At 37.8% G+C, this 24,087-nt stretch overlaps 1 protein-coding gene across 5 annotated transcripts in view; it reads right to left on the bottom strand.

The window, feature by feature from the left end:
• Xiap (X-linked inhibitor of apoptosis) overlaps window positions 1-21,420 on the bottom strand; it is a 57,774-nt gene extending 36,354 nt beyond the window's left edge. Inside the window, exon 1 of one of the 5 annotated variants that reach the window (XM_063246365.1) lies at window positions 21,281-21,420. Coding sequence is in view for 1 of the 5 variants with exons in the window: in XM_063246362.1 (XP_063102432.1) it covers window positions 20,530-20,552 (23 nt within the window). In the remaining 4 variants the exon portion in view is untranslated. Of the gene's footprint in view, window positions 1-20,529; window positions 20,736-20,896; window positions 21,077-21,280 lie in introns of those variants that run through there. The other 4 variants (XM_063246364.1, XM_063246363.1, XM_013147978.3 and 1 more) reach the window with 4 other exon arrangements.
• Window positions 21,421-24,087: the final 2,667 nt, after the last annotated feature.

The following is a 24,087-nucleotide window of genomic DNA, read 5'->3' as shown; positions in this document are numbered from 1 at the left end:
TAGTCTTTTTTTACATTCAGGCTATCACCACGAGAAGCCCATTCTAATTATAGTAGACCTTTGAATGCTTTCAGTTCTGCTAGTGGAGTCATAATACTCTTTTGAATATGGCTACTGGTGCAGATAGACTGTTTCATTTGAATTTCAGCCTTTGTGTATTTCACAACATTGTGTAGCATTTTGTCTTTTACAATTTCCAACACTGAATGGCAATTCTGGCATTCTGTCCAACAGATTTCATTACTGCTGAGATCTTCACTATACTTTCAGACCTAGTTCTAACACTGGATCATTCTATTTGGTTGTGTGACCATTTTGCAACATTTCACTAGTAAAATATGCAACATTTCAACTACTAAAATATATACTCGCATTGCTGTTTTCTTCCTCATCTAAACCAAGAGGTCTGCATTCCCCATATCTCTATCAGTCGATTCTTGCTTCATTTCACTGTCACAGGATCTTTGGCTCACATGGCCAAGATCAAAGTTGTCATCGTCATCATCATCATACACCCACACCACTCTTCTGTTATGAAAGCATGTATTTCACTAAAATGGATCATCTTCATCATCCATGTATGAGTAATCTGATGATTCACTTTTGACCTCCTCCAAAACCTATAAATCTGGTTTTTCAAGTGCCATGGTACTGAATCAAAAGAAAACTTTTTGTTTTGAAATTCTGGATTGATGTGGGTCTCCTTGACTCTCTGTGATGCTCAGGAAAGCATACACAAAGCCAGTTAGAAGCATAAAGGTGGGTCCAAATCCTGTTTTGACACTTTTGTATTATGTGCATACTCTTTTCTGTTCATCGTACCAACTGGGTAAATACATAGATTGTTTCCTGTATCCTTCAGGGAAAGATACTGAGATGCACAGCCCAGTCAGCTATATAACACTAAAGTAAAAATTAACAGTAGAAAAGTAAGGGATGGGTCTGCTGACCCAGATTTATTATGCCTCAAAGGTTAAAGCACAAGTTCCATTCAAATAGCTGAATGACTTAATAAGCACTTAGCTCTTAAGTTAAATAACATAAACTGGTTAATACTCCTGTATACAGGAGATGTTTGATCATTAATCTATTTCTGCAAACACCTGAAAGGGCATACTGAAAATCAACTAAGCTTTCTATAAGTCATACTAATACTATATTTAATTTTGTGCAGATTTCCCCCAATCTTTGCCAATTCATTTATAATGATTAATTCCCTAGGCATAGTTCCCTAAGGATGGACACACACTAAGGTACCCCCTCATTTCATTAACAATTAAATGCCCCCACCAAATATTTCACAAAAATAATATACACATTTCCAGCTTAAGACTTCACTGACTACTGTTGCATATTAATTCCATTTAACTTAAAGCTGTTCAAATTTAGACAGTATACAGTGATCCTTAATTAACTAGAGGTCTGGGGCTGGGGATTTAGCTCAGTGGCATAAGCATCTGCCTTGCAAGCAGGCGGTCGTGAGTTCGATCCCCAGTACCGATAGAAAAAAAAAATTAACTAGAGGTCTTTGATTCAAACACAAACCATCTACAGTGAAAATGGTACAATCATGACATGGATTAATACCACTTATGCTTATTCTGCACCCAAGCAAACACCTGTACTAAAATCAGTGGAGGCAGAAAAAAATCTCAAGATGGATACAAACACAGTGTTTTAAAATAAGTAACCATTTTTTTTTCTATTTTGGCAGTGGGGGAAGGGAGATCTTCTATTACCTGGGCTTTAATTCTTAGTTAAGTATCCTTTCAGAACTTTTATAATGGGTTTGTTCACATATATTTTACACATAACTTAAAAGGGGATTCATAGTTCACAGTTTTTTGACGGGACCTAGGGATTGAACTCAGGCCTTGAGTATGCTATTTTGAGTAGGTTCTCTTAAGTGGTGACAGGCTGGACTCAAATTCATGGTCCTCCTGCCTCAGTCTTTTGAGTAGCTGAGATTACATGTATGACACCTGGGTTGTCCACAGTAATTTTATTTTGTGGTGCTGGGGCTCAAACAAAGGGCCATGCTACATACAAGGCAAAAGCTTTAGCACTAAACCACATCCCAACCCTCTCCACAACCCTCTCTTTGCTTTTTTTTTCATGTCATAAAATATTATAAACACATTTTCACATCAACATTTATTTAGAGTAGGTATTGTTTTGAATGGATGAGTAGCCCTGAATGAATCAAGTTACCACAAACACAATTCCAAACTGCTGATCATTAATTTCAGGTATATATTTTTAAGAAAGGTAATATATATATATGATAAAATAATTCAAAAAGTACAAATTTTCATACATTTCAACCCTGCACTTTCAACCTCTCAGGATCCTTGCTTGAAGCAATCATATCAGTTTCTGGTGGATTATTCCAGATATTCTATAAACATACAAGTATGTATGAGCACTTTATAAATTATAAATATTAACACATTTTATACTTATGCACTTTTATTGTCATACATTTAGAAGACTCATGATTGTTTACTATTATGAACAATATTAGAATCAATATTTTTATCTAAATCTGTATATATATTATTTGTCCTTAGCACCAATATTAAATTGTCTCAATTAAAAGTGTATTCTATATTGCCAACTCTTTTGTCTTGATTCTGACCAGTGAGACTTAAGAAACATGAATGCACTTATCAATTTGTAAGAAAAAATTAACACCTTGATAGAAAATAGACAATTTAGCTGGCATCCTGGTGAACAGCAGAAAAACAGTCTCTCCAAGATTTGGTGTCCAGATGTTGGACTATAGCAATGTGAGAAAGAGAAGGATGGAAGTGGTTCCTAGGGATCCAGCAAGGATCTAAAGTGAAAATTGAGGTCTACAAGAGAGTGAAGAGACAGACTTCAAAGAAGAATACGGAGATGACAAACAGCACTTTCTCCCTGAACACTGACTCTGTGTGGGAGGGGAGGCTTGAATCTTTAGACACCCAGTGACTACTGGAGATCAACCGGCCTCCATGGAGAAACACATAGTGGAATGGAACAGTGGACACAGAAGATGACCGTGACTGGTGAGTCATTCAGGTTCACAGGTACCCCGGGAGAGGGCGATTAGCCAGTAACCATTTCAGAGAGGGGCCAACTGGGCCTGGAACCCAGAGCAGCTATCCATTCATTCCATCTAGCAGCTCCAGTGTCAGGGTGAGGCATGACAGAGTTCAAGATGGCAGGAGGTCAAGGAACAGAGTTCAAGCCAGCAGGGAGTCAAGTTCATGCCAGAAGGTACATGGAGTGTTGCAGACTGAACAAATATGGTTTCGGCCTCAAAGCCAGAAACCAGATGGAACTTCAGTGACACTAAAGATGTAGGCTTTCTGGGATTAATTAACACAGATCTGGACTCCATATGTCTACGTTGTTTACCAGTGTCAGCAGAGACATGCCTAGAGGTAGACATTTTTTCTTATTTTCTTTTGTTGGTTTTGTTTTTTTTTTCTTTTTCCTTGATTCTTGTTTTTATATGAGTGTGAATAGGGCTTCTAGTTTTTTGTTGCAGATTTAGTACTTAGTCTGTTCTTATTTCTTTCTTCTTTCACTCCTGTATTTACCAGTTTGCAAAAGTCTACATAATCTTCATTTGCCCTCCAGCATTGGTTATATCACTTCATCTTGGCTATTGCTCTATTTTTCCCCCTAAACCATTTTAAAGTTTCTTCCCAGGGGTTAAAATCACCATACTAAGGTCATATTTACTGCATTAAACTTTCTGGTTTGTTTTAGATTTCATTATAATAACTACAAATATAATTCATATGGTTAAAGTTGGCAAATTAATACTTACCAGAGTTTGTCACTATCTTGGTTGTGTATGATGCTATTGTTATTGCTGACTATCGCTTTACCAAAGGTGACATAAATGTTCTAATTAGTCGCTCTTTCTGATATGCCAAGACTGAGATTATCTAAAGTTCATAAAAAATACTATAAGCTAGTGCCAAAGAACCATAGGCTAGGCCAAAAAGGCAGTAACTTCTCATCCTCAATAAACTGAAGACACAGAATGTTGCAACAGACTAAAAACACTTTGAAAAAGCAGCTACACCTGGAACACATCTCTGAGAAGTAGTCATATACTAAAGGTTCTAAATACTAGCAATAAAGATAGCTACCATAAACTATTTACAAGCATCAATTCAGCAACTGAACTAAAAAAAAAAAAAAAAAAAACAGAAAATGAGAAGACATGGCAGCCAGATGCAACCTACACTTCCAGGTTGCCAAAGGCAAACACTCAGGGGGCAATGAGGTGGAAAAATTCAAAAACCACCAATCTGAACTCTCTGAAGTAGTAACAGTGAAAGTAAATAAGGAATTGAATGAGACTGTAGATAAAATCAGAAATAATTTTTCAGATAACTAAAATAAAGACATGGTTAACTACTCTCTAACAGATACAGATAAAAAACAGAGAAGCTTAGAAAAATGGTAGAAGGGGCTGGGGATTTAGCTCAGCGGCATAAGCGCCTGCCTTGCAAGCAGGCAGTCGTGGGTTCGATCCCCGGTACCGATAAAAAGGAAAAAAAAAATGGTAGAAACTATGAAGTCAAAACACAAAATAGAAACAGAATCTGTGAAACGTTGAATCAGCTGTGCAAGAGATTAAAAATTTCATTTAAAGTATATGTAACAAAATGAGCAAAAGTAAGAACAGAATCCCATATATACAAGACAGGATTATAGTTAGCAATCATGAAAAGGAAGATTTCTTAAAAATAGCAAGAGACCACAAAACATCAACCCAGCAGCTACTAGATGATTAAAAAAAAACATAAAATTGATCAGAGTCAATGAAAAGGCAGCAGATAGCACAAATGACACACACAAAAAAACTTGTTTACAAAAGTAATGGCAGAAAATCTCTCAACCATGGAAAAAGAACATACAATTAAGACAGGAAAATTCCACTTAGCTATGAGCCAAAAGCAAAAACTAAAAGAATAAAAATATCTACACCAAGGAACATAATAATCAAGATTCAAAATTCAACACACGAACAGAATATTAAAACCTGTTAAAGAAATCACCTATAAATGAAAGCCCATCAGAATCACAGCACACTTTTGAACACACACCCTCAAGTCAAGGAGAGCTTAAAAGTATTTAAAGCCTTAAAAGTAAACAACCTCCAATCTAGATTGATGTACCCTGCAGATCTAACCTTCAAAACTGATGCAGAAATAATAGATACAAAAACTCTATTTTTAAAAAATTCTCAATAAAATACTTGCAAACAGAATGCAGCAAATCAAGATTACACACCGCGACCAAGTGGGATTCATCCTAGGAATGCAGGGATGGTTCAACATATGCAAATCAATAAATGTAATTCACTATATCAATAGAGCCAAAGAAAGAATCAAATGACCTTTTCAATAGTTGCAGAAAGAGCTTCTGATAAGGTCCAACACTCATTCATAAGAATCCTACAAAAAAATCAGAATAGATGGTCTTTATCTCAATCTGATAAAAGTCATCTATGACAAACCAACAGCCAGTATCATACTAAATGGCCAAAAATTGAAGGCCTTTACTTTTAAAATTAGGCACAACACAAGGATGTGCCTTATCACTGCTCCTATTTAATATAGTACTGGAAATACTAGCCAGAGCAATTAGACCAGAGAGAGAAATAAAAGGCATAAAGACAGGAAAAGAAGAAGTTAAATTATCATTATTTGCAGATGACATGATACTCTACATAGAAGACCCCCAAAACTCCACTGAAAGACTTCTAGGAATAATAACCAAATTCAGTAATGTATCTGGAAACAAAGTCAACACTCAAATATCAATAGCACTCTTACACACAAACAAGAAACTCACTGACAGAGAAATAGGAGAAGCCACACACTTTACAATAGCATCCAAAAAAGTGAAATACTTAGGAATCAATCTAACAAAGGAAGTTAAAGATCTATTCAGTGAAAATTACAATACTCTGAAAAAAGAAATTGAAGAGCACCTCAGCAAATGGAAAGACATTCCTTGTTCATTGATAGGAAGAAAAAACATTGTGAAGATGGCTATTATCCCAAAATTGTTATACAGATTAAATGCAATTCCAATCAAAATACCATTAGCATACCTCACAGATCTAGAGAAATCATCCCTAAAATTCATCTGGAACCAGAAGAGACCTAGAATAGCGAAGGCAGTCTTGGGCAACAAAGGTGAGGCAGGAGACATCACAATCCCCATCTTGAAGTTATACTACAAAGATACTGTGATAAAACCAGCATGGTACTGCAATTAAAACAGACCTGAAGATCAATGGAATAGACTAGAAGACACAATTATAACTACAAACACACTTAGCCACCTTATCTTTGACAAAGGGAACAGATTTGCTCACTGGAAGAAAGAGAGCCTCTTCAATAAGTGGTGCTGGAAAAGCTGGCTCTCCATGTGCCAAAAACTAAAACTAGACCCATGTCTATCACCATGCACTAAATTAAAGTCAAAATGGATCAAAGATCTAAATATAACAGAAATACTAAATCTGTTGGAAAACAAGGTGGGTAGAAGTCTTGACATAGGGATAGACAGAGAACTCATGAACAAAAATCAAATTGCATGGGAAATACTTCCCAGAATCAATAACTGGAATCTCATCTTATTAAAAAGTTTTTGCAAGGGGGCTGGGGATTTAGCTCAGCAGCATAAGTGCCTGCCTTGCAAGCAGGCAAGCAGGCAGTCATGAGTTCGATCCCCGGTACCGGTAAAAACAAAAAAGACAAAAAAAAAAGTTTTTGCAAATCAAAATCTCCAAAGGAGCAAAAAGAAAACCCACAAATTGGGAAAAAAAAACTATCCCATAGATAAAAGATGTCTAAAACATATAAAGAACTAAAAAAATCTGACCCCCAAAATTCAAAGACACAATCCAAAAATGGGTATCTCAGATGAATACATACTTCTCAACTGAAGAAATACAAATGGCAAATAAATATATGAAAAAAACGTTCAACATCATTGGTCATTCGAGAAATGCAAATTAAAACCACACTGAGATTCCATCTCACTCCAGAAAGAATGGCCAGGATCAAGAAAACCACCAACAACATTATGTTGGAGAGGCTGTAAGGAAAAAGGAATTATTTTCTACTGTTGGTGGGAATGTAGACTGATGCAACCACTGTGGAAATCAGTGTGGAGGTTCCTCAAAAAGCTGGGATTGGAAGTTCCATTTGACCCAGCTATTCCACTTGTGGACATATTCTCAGAAGAACTAAAAACTTCATACCACAGTGATGTATGTGCACCCATGTTTATAGCAGCACAATTTGCAATAGGCAGATCTTGGAAACAACCTAAGTGTGCATCAACTGAGGAATGGATAAAAAAGATGGAGTACTAGTGAGCTATAAAGAAGGATCACATTGAGGCTTTTAGTAAGTAAATGGATGCACCTTGAGACCATACTCTTAAGTGAAATAAACTCACATTTGCAAATACCATATTGTCTCCTTAGTATAAGAAACTGTAAGAGAGATATAAAATCTTCAATAAATATTGTGAAAAGCTAAGAATCGACTCAAAGGGCAAAAATTACTCAGGGAAAAGGAGAAAAAAAAGAAAAGATACGAAATTGTATATACACACTTAAGATAGCTAAGATGATTAAGCTACTAATTCCATTAGCTCTTGGAACAAAACAGTTAACATTTATAGGATTAGATCAACTTTGCATGTTTATATCTGGTAATCTGAGGAACTCTTTTGAACATTGCTATGCAAAATAACAACCTTAGTTATGTTCCTGCCACCTTGTTTTGTCATTGTTTTAGGTTCTTTGTTACTGTTACTTAGTTTTTTATTTGTTTTTCTAGTAATTTGTTTTGTTTTCCCCCTTAATATAGAAAGGACAGATGTACATGTATAGACTTCTATATGCCGAGAGCTTCTCATAAAGAGTTTATGAGAATTGATTGTATTATGTATGATGATACCAACAGCTACCTTGAAGAAAAAAGAAACATTACGGTAGCCATTGCTGATTTTCTATCATGTTGTGAAGTCCAGTAATACTTTTATTCTTTGTTTAGATAGGTTTTAGTCTGTTTTGTATTATTTAATTTCAATATATATGAAGGTATGGACAGCTATTTTGAAAAGAACAAGAGACATTATGGTAGGCATTGTTGATTTTCCTATTGTCTGGTTTTGAAGGCCTGTAATGCTCTAATTTTTCTGTTTTGATCAGTTTTATACTATTTTGAATTCATTGTTTGAATTCATTGTGTGTGAATTTATGGATAACTTTTTCAAAGAAACAAGAGATGTTATGGTGGCCACTACTAAGGTCTTGTTGTCTTGCTTTGAAATCCTATGTCACTTGCATTGTTATGTTCTGACCTGCTTTCTTCTGTTTTGCTATGTTTTGTTTTACCCTCTATAAAATAACAAAAATAGAGAAACATTAATACTCAACAACAGAAGACAGTACTATGGCAATGTGAGATATACCATTAAAAACTAAGGTTGTAAGGTTTGGGATATAGTTCAGTGGTAGTGTTTATTTATATACAAGATCTTGGTTTCCATCTCCAACAATCCCTCTCCCTCTAAAAATACAGGATGTAAGACTGGTCATTCAAGAGATGCAAATTAAAACAATACTGAGATTGCACTTCACCCCAGAAAGAATGGCTAGTATCAAGAAATCAACTAGTAACAAATGCTGGAGGGTCTGTGGAGAAAAAGGAACCCCTTTCCACTGTTGGTGGGAATGTAGACAAGTGCAACCACTGTGGAAATCAGTGTGGAGACACCTCAAAAAACTAGAATCTGAGGTCCCATTTGACCCAGCTATTCCCCTTTCAGTTATCTTCCCACACAAATAAAAACATCATGCCACAGTGATATATGTGCACCCATATTTATAGCAGCACAGTTTATAATATCCAGATCTTGGGAACAATCTAAATGCCCATCGACTAAGGGATGGATAAAAAAGATGTGGTATTTTTATACAATGGAGTACTACTCAGTAATAAAGAATGATAAACAGAACACTTCTATAAGTAAACGGATGCACATTGATTACATATTTATTAGTGAAATAAATAATCCACATGGGTGTAAATATATTGTTTCATTAGTGTGACAAGGTGAAAGAAAAAACATGCATATGTGTATGTATATAAAAAATAGGTAAGATAAGTTACACTACTGATTTCTCTGAGTTTGCTGAAGAGAAAGATTTGTACTGGTATTGTTTGGACAATTGAAGGCAGATGTCTTGTGCTCTGGGTAAATGATTTGGAGATGACAATGCATAATGTACATACCATGTCTACCCTGTCTAATGTGCTTTGAAATTTTATTGTAGATTTTTTCTTTCTTTTTATATTTGAATAACATGGATTTGAAAAAATATAAACATTAAAATATTCATCAAACATGAAAAAAGAAAAATATAGGTTGTAGAAGAGTATTAAAAACATGAACAAATGTACATGATTTTGTATTAAGTGAAAAATGCTAGTTACTGGGCTGGAGTCAAAGCTCAGTGAATAGTACACTTGCTTAGCATGCACAATGCCCTGAGATTTCCAGCATCGACCAAAAAAAGCAGGGGGACATATTCTTCCCCCTAAAGTTCCCCCTATCAGTTCTAAAACGATATAGCACTATTTAGCATGTATGATACCTCAGGTACAATTCCCAGCACTGAAAAAAAAAACTCCCCCAAAAACCAGACACTTAGGCTAAATGACACATTAAAAATTTTACTGTGGTTATCTCTGGGCAGTGGGACTTGATTCTTATTTTTTTCTTTGTGCTTTTCTTGATTTTTAAAACTTTGTCTAGCAAATACATTAGGTTCTAATCAAAACAAATACGAGGCTAAATTCTTTATTAGTCAAGGAATGCTTGTATAGTCCTATGTATAAAACTGGAGGTAGTATTTGACCATATACCATATCATAATGTTTCCTATTCACCTGTAAATTTATTAGTCTAGTAAACTCTGAATATCAGGGCCTCACACTAAAACTTTTCAGTCTTTCACTGACAAAAGATAATTTTCCTAACTTACAATCAGGAAAGGAAAGGATCTGTTCTTTCATGGGTTTTTGTTTCTTTCTATAGTACTGGGGCTTCACATATGATAGACAAATGTTCCTATCATTGAACTACAACCTCCCCCTTTTTGATTTATTTTGAAACAGTCTTGCAAAACTGCCTAGGCTGGCCTCAAATTTTTGATCTTCCTGCCTCTGCTTTCCACAAACTGGGGTTATAGGCGTGCACCACCATTTCCAGCTGTTCTTTGATTCATCCTCTTGCCTATCCTTCTGCCAGTTTGGTACTTAAATAATTGCCTCTAAGCAACTCTCCTCTGTATATGAGAAATGATCAAAATATTTGGTGAATTTAATTTTAAAAAAATTATTACTGTAAAAAATACATAGCCAATATGAGGGATGCAATGAAAGTAGTCCTAAGAGGGAAGTATACAGCAGTAAATTCTCATATCAGGAAAACACAATGAGCACAAACAACCTAATGCTGCACCTCAAGCTTTTAGAAAAAGAGCAAGTCAAGCCCAAAGCTCATAGAAGGAAGGAAATTATAAAGATAGAGCAGAAATTAAGTCAATTGAGAACAAGAAAACAATACAAGGAATTAATGAGTTGGATCTTTGAAAAAATAAACAAAATTGATAAACCCCTAGATAACCTTATCAAGAAAAGGAAGAAAAACTCAAATCCATGCAATGAGGAATGAAAAGAGTAAAGTTACTAGAGAGCCTGTCGAAAATCAGAAAATCATCAACACCTACTTCACTCTCATAGGCTGGAAAACAGAAATGGACAGATTCCTAGAAACATATAAATTACCAAAGCTGAATCAAGAAGATATAAAAATTTTGACTAACCCATTATCAACTCCTGAAATTAAAGACATGATTAAAAACTTACCAACAAAGAGAAGCCCAGGTCCTGATGGATTCACGGTTGAATACTACAAGAAATTTAGAGAAGATGTAATGCCAATACTCCTCAAAATCTAGTGAAACTGAAAGGGAAGTAATTCTTCCTAACTCATTCCTGGGGGCAAGTATTACTGATACCAAAACCAGAGAAAGACCCAACCAAAAAGGAGAACTACAAGCTAATTTCCCTAATGAACTAAGAGAAAAATTCTCAATAAATAGTAACAAAGAGAATGAAGTAAATAATCAAGAATATTACACACCATTACCAAGTGGGATTCAGCTAAGGAATGCAGGGATGGTTCAACGTATGCAACTTAATAAATGTAATACACCATATCAACAGGGCCAATACCAAAAATCACATATTACCTCAACAATTGCAGAGAAAGCTTTTGATAAAGTCCAACATTCATTCATGATAAAAACTCCATAGAAAATTGTAATAAACTGGGCATGGTGGCTCACGCCTATAATCCCAACACTTGGGAGGCTGAGGCAGGAGGATCGTTGCGAGTTTAAGACCAGCCTAGGCTACAAAGTGAGCTCAAGGCTAGCCTGTACTGCATAGTGAAACCCTGTCTCAAAAAGACAAAAAAAGGAAAGAAAATTTAATAGATGGTCTCTACCTCAATCTGATAAAAGCCATCTATAACAAACATAGTCAATATCATACTAAACTGACAAAAACTGAAAGCTGTCACTCTAATATTAGGAACAAGACAAGGATGTCCACTATCACCACTCCTATTCAATATAGTTCTGGAATTATTAGAGCAATTAGATAAGAGAGAGAAATAAAAAGAATAAGGATAGAGGAAATAAGAATAAGGAAAGGAAGAATTCAAATTATCATAATTTGCACATAACATGATATTCTATACAGAAGATCCCCAAAACTCCACTAAAGGACTAATAGAGTTAAAAAAAAGCCTACTAAAATTAATAAACAAATTCAGCACAGGATAACTGGATACAAAGTCAACATTCAAAAATCAATAGCATTCTTGTACATAAACAAACTCACTAAGAAAGAAACTATGGAACTAACACCTTTCACAATAGCATCCAAAAATGAAATACTTAGGAATCAATCTAACAAAGGATATAAATATCTACTCTGTAAAAGGATATTGAAGAGGATATCAGAAAATGGAAAGATATCCCTTGCTCTTGGATAAGAAGTACAAACAGTGAAAATGGCCATACTCCTAAAACTGTTTTACATATTTAATGCAATTCCTATCAAAATACTATTAACATACCTCACAGATCTAGAGAAATCATTACTAAAACTCATTTGGAAATAGAAGAGACCTAGAATAGCACAAAGGCAATTCTGGACAACAAAGGCAACCCAGGAGGCATCACAATCCCTGAATTGAAATTACTCTACAGAGCTACTGTGATAAAATCAGCACGGTACTGGAAAAAAAAAACAGACTTGAAGAACAGTGGAACGGACTAGAAGCTGTAGACAAAACTATAAACTCACGTAGACACAACTACAAATATATGCAGCCACTTATCTTTGGCAAAGGGGCCAAACATGTTCACTAGAAGCAAGCCTCTTTAATAAATAGGCCTGGAAAAATGGGATTACCACATGCCAAAAATTAAAACTAGACCCATGTCTATCACCAAGCATTACATTAAAGTCAAAATGGATCAAAGATCTAAATACTAAAATAGAAACATTAGAGCAGGAGGATCAATGTGAATTTGGGGTCAGCCTGGGATACCCAAATGAGTTCAAGGTCAGCCTGAATTACACAGGGAGTCTCTGTCTCAAAAAAAAAAAAAAAAAAGACAACATATTGCCATTGTTCACCCTATTTCAAACACACCTGTAATTTTCTGAAGCAGTTCTGGGAAGCCCCTGTGCGTATCTTTTCAAGGTGTGATATAAAAAAATGTGGTGAATATTGCTGTCAAGTGCTATCCAGTAGAAAGGCAGGCTTGTAAAATCATTACCATGTCTTAACCAGGCATGGTGGTGCCACACTTGTATTCCTATCACTTGGAAAGCTAAGGCAAGAGGATCATAAGTTTGAGTCTTCCTAGCTGGGTCACTTTGCAAGATCCTATCTAAAAATCAAAACTAAGAAAAAGGGGCTAGGGCTATAAGTCAGTGTGAAGGCCCTGGGTTCAAACTCGTGTACAAAAAAACTTACACCATCTTCATCAAATTTATTCACTGAATCTGGCACAATGTGATTTCTGGCTCTTCCCCAGAGTCAAATGATCATGGAAGGTAAATGTTTTGAATCAATTCAGAATATCATGGCATCATAACTAAAGACATTCAAGAAAAAGGACTTCCAAAACTACTTCAGAAAGTGCAAGAATCACAGGATAAGTGTGTTAAAAGAAGACAGCAAGTATTTTGAGAGGAATTATGGCAATGTGTCTTTTACTGTAATTTTTTAGAAAAAATATTCACTACGATCAAAATGTATAGCAAGGATAAATTGTAACTCAATGTCAGTGTTATTGAGTATCAAGTTTAAAAAGAGAGAGGTTATGGGTGACACTCCAGAGATGAAAGCAGCAGTCAAGTCACCTCCATGATATCTGGCCAAAACCAAAATGCTTTGTGGTCCACAAATTGGGTGGCAGTAACTCAGTGGCAGAAAGCGCTGAGAAACAGTTAATACATCATTGCCACTTCTTTTTGAGTTGATAAAAGGACTTTATTGGTAATAATTTTGAGTGATGTCTATCTCTGGAGTTCTGAACTTATTCGCTGCCTTGAAAAATAATGAGTCATTTTGGGGCCTGGTAATAAGAAAGGAATCTCCCCAAACTTTGACCAAAAATTTCTCTAACATGATTTTTACACAAGTGATAGCTAGCTCAAAATCAAGTATACTGAAAACATTTTATAGATACAAGCAAAAATTGTTCAACATAACTATGAATTGAACAGGATAGCAGAAATTAACTCTTCTTGTACAGAAAGAAATTAAGGCATAAATAAGCTACAGATTTAACTAAGATCACAGAGCTGATTAGTGGCATAGAAGTAGAACTCACTCTGCTCTTGTATTTAACTAAGTGACTCACTCAATGTAGTGATTAGGATATAGTACTATACTTAGATGGCTCTAGAAATGCCATGCTAAGGTACTTTTAATGGATGACTTGGTAAATGGTAATATCTACCCTAGAGCTTTCTCAGAATGAAGTACTACTCTTACTTTTTTTTTAGGGCTGGATGCTAAACCCAGAACCTCATACATGCTAGGCAACACTACACTGAGCTACACCAGCAGACCCTAGAACAATGATACCAAATGTTTTAGAGACGGAGTACCCAAACTGCAACTCAGAACCCACTTATAGTAAAAGTGCTAACACTGCCATTAAACTTGAATATTGAGGTTTTGGTTTAGAGAAAACCAACTCAAACATTAACAGAAAAACACAATCACAAAGCTTTCAATGATACAAACTGCCTGCTGCAGTACACATGCCAAAGGTTCACCACCACTACCCTAGAAAGAAGTTTTTTTTATGATTATGTTGGGATCTCAATCAAGTAGTAAAACAAGTTCTTAGTAAGAGTCTATAACTTGTCTTTTTCCTCAGTAAAAATATTTAACTATCTGAAAGCCATGGTGTAGTCTGTATTTAAATATTAAGCGTAGGCTTGTGTGATTCTACAAACCATCCTTTTTTCTTTTACCGTATTACTTTCCATAATAACTAAAATTTGTAATATGTTTTATAAATCAGAATGGTTTCATATGTGGTGTCTAATTTAATCTACAAAACCTATCATAATCCTCATATGAAATTTGAGGAAACTATAGTTCCGACCGGTTGTTACTCATCAAAGGTCATGAGGCCAGTAAATGACAGTTAAAAAAATCAAGCCTAGTGATTATGACAGGCATAGTTTTAAGGAAATTACTAAGGGTTATACTGGCAGAAGGCGTAGTCTAGTGAGGGAGCAGAAAATGTTAAGCGCTCTGCCCTTTTCAGGCTTAAAAAAACTAGCTAGATCCATAAAAGGTAACTAATAGCAATATATAGTAAAAGGTATGTAGCTTGACGTCAACAAAATGACTACAGAAATAAGCATACAAGTTCAAATCATATATAAGTATAGACAATGAAGACTGTAAAGTAGCATCAGCTTTTCTCTGTTTAAAAAAAGCCTTATAATTAGTGTAAAAAAAAAAAGACCTTAGCAGGTTGAGGCAGGAGGATTTTGGGTACATACCTTTTCTTATAAAACATAGCCAGGCATGATGGCATTCACCTGTAATCCAAGCACTTAGGAGGCTGAGGCAAGAGGGGCACTGTGAATGAGGCCATCCTGGACTATATAAAGGGAGTTCAAGGCCAGCCTGCACTACATGACAAGATTGTTTAAAAAAAAAAACACCAAAATTCAAAACAAACCAGCCTTAGCTAGTTTGGATTTTGTAAGCCTGTGATCCCAGCTGGTGGGGAGGCTGAGGCAGGAGGACCACATGGTCAAATCAGCAAAACCCAGGCTCTACTTAAAATATAAAAAGAGTAGGGAATGTAGTTCAGTGGTAGAGTGTCTCTGGAGTCCATCCTTTGTGCCAAAAAACAAAACAAAACAACCAAGTAAAAAAGGGCTGTGAATGTAGCTCGGTGGGAAGGAGTATCACAAAAAAGAAAAAAAAGGAAGAATGTTATCAGCCCTGACTCATTCAGTTTGACCTCTGACCATCTGAATTCAAACTATTTCCATCATTACTCATATCCTTGAAAATACATTATAAAAGCAGATCATGAGGTGGATCACATCTATCTTTAACAAAGATTACAGGCTGGGCATGGTGGCACAGCACTAGGGAGGCTGAGGAAGGTGGATCCTTGAAAATTCAAGATCAGCCTGGGCTGCAAAATGAGTTCAAGACCAGCTCAAACCACAAAGAGAGATCCTGTTTCAAAAACCAACAAACAAATGAACAAACCAAAACTAAAAACAAAGATTATATACCAAATTCTAATCAAATCCTAAAATGCATCTAATACAGATAAACAACAATATGTCAATTTAAAAATAATAAAAATCTATGTCAAGTCCAACAAAATAGACACAAACATGCTTTTATCACACAACAGACAACCCACTATTATCTAATTTATCGCAGCAGAAAAAAATACAATGACTGCACTTGGCCTGAAGTTCTGGTTTTAAATACAGGGATCAAAAACTGCTTTAATTTCTCAGAATTTAGAAATACCTTTCTTTTGGATCACCTGGAAGTACTTACAAATGTTAACTTTTCCTTCTGACCCAGTAAATTTCTTTGTACAACCAGAGGTATCTGGTAATTTTTTTTAACCATGTATTACTTACACTATAGATGGCCACCATCAATACATTGATCTTTGATCCTACCTCTGCAACTTAATACTCAGTATGAGAAGTTTAAAAATAAATAGAAGTACAAACCACAAATTATTAAGGTTTGTATCTCTGTTCTTAATTTTTTCTTTTTTATCAGTATGTTTGTAAATATATAATAAACATACTCATTGTGGGGAACCGGAGCATATACATATCACATCTTGATCCCTTTTACTCCCCACTCCCTTTCTTTGGTTGTCCTTTTTGAGGCAGGGTCCTGCTTTGTAGTTCAGGCTAGCCTTGAATTGACAAGGTAACCTAAACTGACTTCTAACTCCTACTAATCCTCCTGTCTCACCGTCTGGAGTGTTGGGATTACAGGGATCTGCCAAGACACCCAGTTCCCTCCCCTCTGTTTAATTTCTAGTTCCTTTGACAGATTTACTCCAGCAGGGCACATTAGTGCACACCTGTACTCCCAGCACTTCAGAGACTGGGGTATGAAGATCACAGAGAGCTGGAGGTCATCCTGGGCTACATAATAAGTTCAAGGCAAGTCTGAACTACATAGGGAGACCTTGTCTCAAAAAAAGAGGTATTTACTAAAATTAGTAAGTTTTCTTTTTTTAGTGATGGGGTCTATATTCCCTAGGTTGGCCTTCAGTTCTTGATTCTCCTGCCTTAGCCTCCTAAATAGAAAGGAATACAAGTGTGAGCCACCAAACCTGGCTTATATAAAAGCACTTTTAAAAATAAAATCTAAGGCTGAACATGGTGGCTTATCCCTGTAATCCCAGCACTCAGGAAGCTGAGGCAGAAGGATCACTGTGAGCCTGAGGACAGCCTGAGCCACACAGTTAAGTGCAAGGCCAGCCTGATCATAGTAATACCCTGTTTTAAAAGAAAATTAAATTTAAAAACAAAACTAAGGCCAGGTATCATGGCACACCCTTGTAAGCCCAGCACTCTGGAGGCTGAGGGAAGAGGACTGCACAATTAGTTCAAGGACAGCCTAAACACACAGCAAGACCTGCCCCCACCAAAAAAAACTAAGATAATCAACTAAAAATAACAGACTTTGAATTATTTTTATTAATTTTTTTTATACCGGGGAATCGAACTTATGACCTGACACTTATCAGGCAAAGCACTTGAGCCACTGAGCTAAATCCCCAGTCTAATTTAATTTTTTAATTGAAATTTTATTATCAGGTAGTCCAAAATTGTTATTTTAAAGATGAAGAAATTGGAGCTCAGAAAAACATGTAGAACAATTAAAAGCTATATTTTCAAAGACTCTATGACATAGGAAATATTCACCACAGAATGCTGAATGGAAAAGAAAATAATCTATATAATATGATCCTAATTCTTTTTTTTGTCTTTTTCCTTTTTATCAGTACCGGGGATCGAACTCACGACTGCCTGCTTGCAAGGCAGGCGCTTATGCCGCTAAGCTAAATCCCCAGCCCCCTATGATCCTAATTCTTGATCTAATTCTAAATTTCATAAATTTTCAACAAGGCACATATCAAACCTACAGCTAACTAGAAACAGAGTCAAAACAAAAGCCTATGTCCCATGGCATTCAATCCAGAGTACTTTCCAGTATAACTTGTGGTATTTTTAAAATTCAAATTATTGTTATTTAACCACTATCTCCTCAAATCTACTCACACAATGACCTTAAATGGTTTGAACAGACTGCATTTCATAATATCATTCTTAGATTATCCCACAGAGATAACGTTTAAGAATTGATAGATCGTGATAATCTCCCATCCTCAAAATAACAAGCACATTTATTTTACCACGTTCATCTTTGGAATCCTACCAAAAAAGCACAACAACTGGCACATAGTAGGTTCTCAATAAATCTTCATCTGATAAACCATAGCTCCCCACTCCTAGCACTAGTTACCAGAAATATTAAATCAAAGAAGCTGGGTGTGGTGTCACAGGCCCATAATCCCAGCATTTGGTAGGCAGAGACAGGAGGATCACAAATTACAAGGACAGCCTGGCCTATACAGTCAGCCTCTGTCTCAAAAACAAAAACAAAACAGGCCAACAGAAGCAGTGAGATATTATTTTACATTGGAGTCTCCAACTATTTAATTCGGATAGAGTTTACTAAACAACAAAATTTTGTTTACAACAATATATAAGTAGAAGATTACATTTATGTTAAAATATTTCAAGAACTTCACAGATTAACTGGTACATAAATTACAGTAATTCTTGTCTGCAGGCCTCACTTACCTTTAGTGGTCATTACTTTGTTACCCTGGTTAGAATCATTAAATGCATTAGAAAGCAATGAGGTTACACGTATTACACAAAGGACACCAAACTAGAACCTGGACGGCAGTCCAAACTCTGCTAATAACTAGATATATAACTTTGGACAATTTTTTTGGTGGAGTATCGGGAATGAACCCAGAACCTCTGCATCACTGAGCTACATCCCCAGGGTTTTTTTTTTTTTTTGTTTTTTGTTTTTTTTGATACAGGTCTGGTGAAGTCCCTAAATAGCCCAGTCTGTGCTAGAACTTTCCATTCTGTTGCCTCAGCCTTCCAAAGTGCTGGGATTACAGGCACACACCACCATGCCCGACTACATTTTATTTTTTCACCTTTAACTCAATGTATTTGTAAAAACAAGAGAACTGAACTCCTAAGCAGTCGGGATCTTTCTAGCCTTTTTAAAATTTTGTTTCTGTTATAAGGATCAAACCTAGGGATCTTCGCAACCAAGTAACCATTAACCTACATCCCCAAACATTTAAAAAAAAATTCTTATCCACCAAGATTCTATAATTCCGATTTCTTGCATTGTGCCAAATTTGATAGTCTCAACAGTTTGAATACATTATTTGATAATCATGAAGCACAGCGTATTTTCTAAAAATATGTAGTCTAATATTTTTGCCATCTTCTAACCAAGAAGAGAAATCCAAAGGAGAAACATAAGCACACAATAATTGAACCTGCTTTTTCAGTCAAGCTGACAACCAACTAGATTTTACAGTGCAAACCAGTTACAAATATATGTACATGCCAATGGTATTTATGTTGATACACATGTGTGTGAACTTTAAAACTTTTTTTTTAATTATAAAATCGGTACTTATTTATGGTAAGAAATTCAAACATACAGTTCGTCACCTATTTAAGTGTAAAGTCAAGTCTATCATCCCTCTTCTCCATAAGTAAACACTGCTAACATTTTCCTATGTATCTTTCAAGAAATCATCTGAGGAAACACATGTATGCATGTGTCTGTGCACATAAATTTTCTCAATCTAAACTGTTTTCATTTCTTAAATGGTGGGGAGTAGGAGAAAAATCTCAAGCACTGGTTTCACATGCGTGTTAAATACATGGAAAATGGAACAGTTACTGACACAAACTAGTCTATTTTCACAAATGTTGAACTTAATATTTAATTTTCCTGCTTGGAGGCTATGTAAAGCAACAGCGCAGCAGTGGTGGCTCAATAGCCACACAACCTTGGTTTTAACCCTCTCAGGTCGCCTTAGGCAAGCCATGAAATCTTGAGCCTTAGTTTCTGCTTTGTAAAACAAAAGGGTTCAGCTAAGATCCTTTCAACTCTAAAATGTTATAATTCAAAGATGGCCGTCTCTAACGGTGTTCTCTTGAACTGGCTGTAACAAATGTTATTAAACAACAACCACCAAAAGAGCAGAAACACTATCGTAACCTCCAGTCCTAAAAAGAGCACATTTCTGTGGGTCAATAACTATCCAGGTATGGCTGTAACGGTACTAGTGACATAATATTTGAAAGCGAAGTAGTAGATTATTAAAACCCGATAGATTTTTACAGTGCTTTGACGTTTTGGGAGCTTGGGGAGGTGGAAGGTGGAGAGGGGCCACTGCTCAGTTGTAACAGTAACCAATCGTCATCCTCCAAAAAAATTTTAGGGTAATTACACGGTTACAACAATGAAACTGAAAGTCAAATGGACATTTTGTGTTAAGAGAAATATGCTGGGGAGGGCCGCTGACTAGAGTAGCAAAGGTTGGAAAGAATTACTAATTTCCTCTTCCGGAAGATCTTTAGCCCAGATTCTTTCGGTTTCACGTGCCCTCGCCAGATACATTCCACTCTGCTCCACAGACACCAAAAGCGTGCTGAGGCTAAGGGGTCCCTTTGCTCATTTAAAAAAAAAGTTTTTGACTCGATTTACCTTACGTGACACTGGGGGTTCATGGAGGCAGAGTTGAGGGCCAGAATCACCCGGCCACCCCCGCCTTCCTTTGGCTGTCGGGGTAACCCGGGTAAAAAGCATCTCCGTGGTCCTCTGCCCCCACCCCCGGAGGGCGCGGCCCTGTGCCCTCCCCAGCCGCGCGGCCTAGGGGAGGGGATAAGGAAGGGGAGCGGAGGGGAGGGGAGGGGAGCGAAGGGGGAGGAGCGGGGAGGGAAGGAGGGAAGGGGAGGGGAAAGGAAGGGACGCGGGGAGAAGGGAGGGGAGGGGGAGGGGGAGGGAGGAAAGGGGAAGAGGGGAGGGTAAAGTGGGGGGACAAGGCAGGGAAAGGCCGCAGAGCTGTACTCACCAAGCCTAGGGAGCCCGCCCCAGCCGCCAGGGGCGATCAGCTCGGTCCCGAGGGAGGGTCCCGGAGGAGGGACGACCCGAGCCCCAACTTGCAGATACCAACTCCGCCGTGCGCCGGGCCCCGGCCTCGAAGGAAACGGAAGTCCCTTCGTCGCCCTCCCTCGCCTCAACCAGCCGGCCGGTCTGCCGAAGGGACCCCGGTGTCGGGAAACCCGAAGTGCGCTCACTTCAGGACTCGGAGACGCCCAGCGCAGTCCCTCGGTCTCTGCGGCACAGGCCACGCCACCAGGCCCTGACCTTCTCCTTCCCACCTCCCCGCCGGGAGGTCAGCCTCCCGCCCAGCAAGGCCCCTCCTTCTTCCCCCCTCCGCCATTTTCCAACTTACCCTCAAGGCCTGGGCTCCCAGAGCTCAGCGCCGCGCCCGCTCAGAGCGCCGCCAAGGTCCCGCCACTTCTCAGAGCCGGAAGGGGTAGCCAGGCAAAAAGAAAAAACAAAAAAACCCTTAGTCCCCTTCACCCCACCCCCACCCTCCCCCCCAGCTGGAAACCAGAACCTGAAGGTGCGAGCGCACATGCGCAGTGGGCATTTCGCAGTCCCCGCCCCTTGCCCAAAGCTTTTCTTTTTTTGAGCCACCAGGATGTTTTTTCCCATGACTTATACCTGCTGGGGTCAGGCTGAGGAGTAGGACAGGAGTAAAAGGATGGTAGAGAAAAGGGAACAAACATGCTGAATTGTTTCTGTAGATCAGGCACTGTGCTAGGCATAACACATGATCTTTGTGTAGTTTCGAAAATCCTGTAAAGTAAGCACTGTTATTAAATTCATTTTATAGAAGAAACTGAGGCCTAGAGAGAGTAAGCATCCCCAATATCACTAGCTGTTAAATAAGGGAAGTGACATTTCAATTGGATCTGTTTCCAAGCAGGAAAGATTAAAAGCAATGACAAGAAATCTAAAGATTTGGTGGAGTTTGGAATTGACAGAAGGGAAAATTAAAGCAAGCAGGTACAAAGAAAACACAGGAAGTCTTGGTACATCAAATGCTCACTGCACCCCATACTTATTTCAAGATTGTCACACTGACAGGAATCTTATTTTAGGAACTTGGCTAAATATATTTCATTTCAAGGTAAGATCAACAGCTATCGTCTGCTGCCCTTCACAAAAAGAAAATTTGTAGGGAAAAGAGCAAAGAATTTTCCTCCTCCCTCCCCCCTCTTCCCTTTATCCTCCTTCTCCCTTGGGTCTTCCCTTTAACCCTCTTCACCTTCTCCTCTTTTTCTTTTTTTTTTTTTTTTGTCTTTTTCCTTTTTATCGGTACTAGGGATCGAACTCATGACTGCCTGCTTGCAAGGCAGGTGCTTATGCCGCTGAGCTAAATCCCCAGCCCCCTCTTTTTAGGTTTTAGAAACTGTGTGGCCCAGCTGTCCTTGAACTCACAGGAATCCTCCTGCCTCATCCTCCTTAGTACTAGGGTTACAGGCATGTGCCACCACACCTGGAAAAAATTTTTCTTTTTGGTCCTTGAGCTTTTGTTAAGATACTCCTTTTTCTCATCCTCTTCATTGTCACAACTCTGCGAATCTCACATCTGACTCATTGCAATAAAGTAATTGCAAGCAAATATTTATCTTAATTGTAAGCAATCTTATTTAATATATAACTCATTATCCTTCCCTCATTTTTAGAGATGGGGTCTTGCTGTGTTGCCTAGGCTGCCCTCAAGCTTCTAGGCTCAGGTGATATTCCTGCCTCAGTCCCAGGTTAGCTAGGATTACCTTTATCTCTATGTTACAGATGGGAAAACAGGTTTAGACAGGTGACTTGCCCAAAGTCTCACCACTAGTCTGTGTGCTGTGTCTATCTTAACAAAAGCTCAGGGACCCAGTCTGCTTACTTACTTTTTTCTTTTTATGAGAAAGGCTCTCACTGTGTAGTACCAGTTGGCTTTGAACTATGTAGCTCTGGCTGGAACTTGAAATGATCCTCCTGCCTCAGCCTCCTGAGTGCTCAGATTACAGGTGTACACCACCGTGCCTGGCACTTTCTTTTTAGTACTTGGAATTGAACTCAGGGCCTTAGGCTTGACAGGCAGGTGCTTGGGTCACTGAGCTACGTCCCCAGCTGGCACTTACTTTTTAATTAACTTAATTCTCCATCCCTAGAGTAGTCTCCCCAGTCTAACCTGCACAAATGCTGTACCAACGAAGCCACATCCCCAGATCCAGCCCTTGAATTTTTTAAAGCATTATTTTTCATTATGGCAAACTACACATAAAGTTGATCATTTTAACCTTTTTTTTTTTTTTTTTTTGGTGGTACCGGGGATCGAACTCATGACCTCGCACTTGCCAGGCAGGTGCTTGTGCTGCTGAGCTAAATCCCCAGCCCCCATTTTAACCATTTTAGGTATCCACTTCAGTGGCATTGAGTGCATTCACTTTGTTATGCAACCATCGCCAGCATCCATCTTCAGAATTTTTTCAGTAGTTGGCACTTAAACTTGGTCCTTTGTTACAGAGCAACTTTCTGCTAAGTGGCATGACTACTTGCATACGTGATTTTTCTCTCCCATATTGTAAGGTCATTTATGGAAAGATCTACATTAGTCATTTTTGTAATTCCTCCAAGACTCTGTTCTCTCTTGTATTCCACATCCCTCCATTGGTAAATACTATCACTGCTATCTTCAGAATGGGTCCAGAATATCACTAATTCTCATGGACTCCACCATTATTCTGTCAAGAATAATGGGACTGTAATTGTCTCCTCACTGGTCCCCACTTATGTACTTTCCCCTCTCCAGTCTATCCACACAGCAGCCATATTAATCCTTCTTCTCTGCTCATATCCCTTCTTTGGTTCTTTATTTTGCTCAACGTAAAAGCTACAGATTTGGGATTTTTGTTTGTGTGTAGCACTTGAGGATTGAACCCAGAGCCTTGTATATGCTAGCCAAGCCTTCCACCAATGAGCTTAAATTCTCCTCAGTTCAAAAGCTGCAAATTTATATCAACGTACAAAACTTATGATGCTGGCAACCACTGATGTTCATGTTTTGCTAGTCACTCCGTTGGATCTCTTCAGCATTAAATCAGTGCTAACCTGTGTAACTGATAGAGCACAGTGGAAGTTAGCCAAGAATGGTGATACATTGCCTAGTCCTAGCTGCTCAGGAGGCTGAGGTGGGAG

This window comes from Cavia porcellus, unplaced genomic scaffold (assembly GCF_034190915.1).
Source record: "Cavia porcellus strain 051 isolate PalLab524CR breed Dunkin Hartley unplaced genomic scaffold, mCavPor4.1 scaffold_3, whole genome shotgun sequence".
NCBI lineage: Eukaryota > Metazoa > Chordata > Mammalia > Rodentia > Caviidae > Cavia > Cavia porcellus.
Note: the sequence above shows the minus strand (reverse complement) of the source record. Positions and strands in the feature narration are given on the sequence as shown.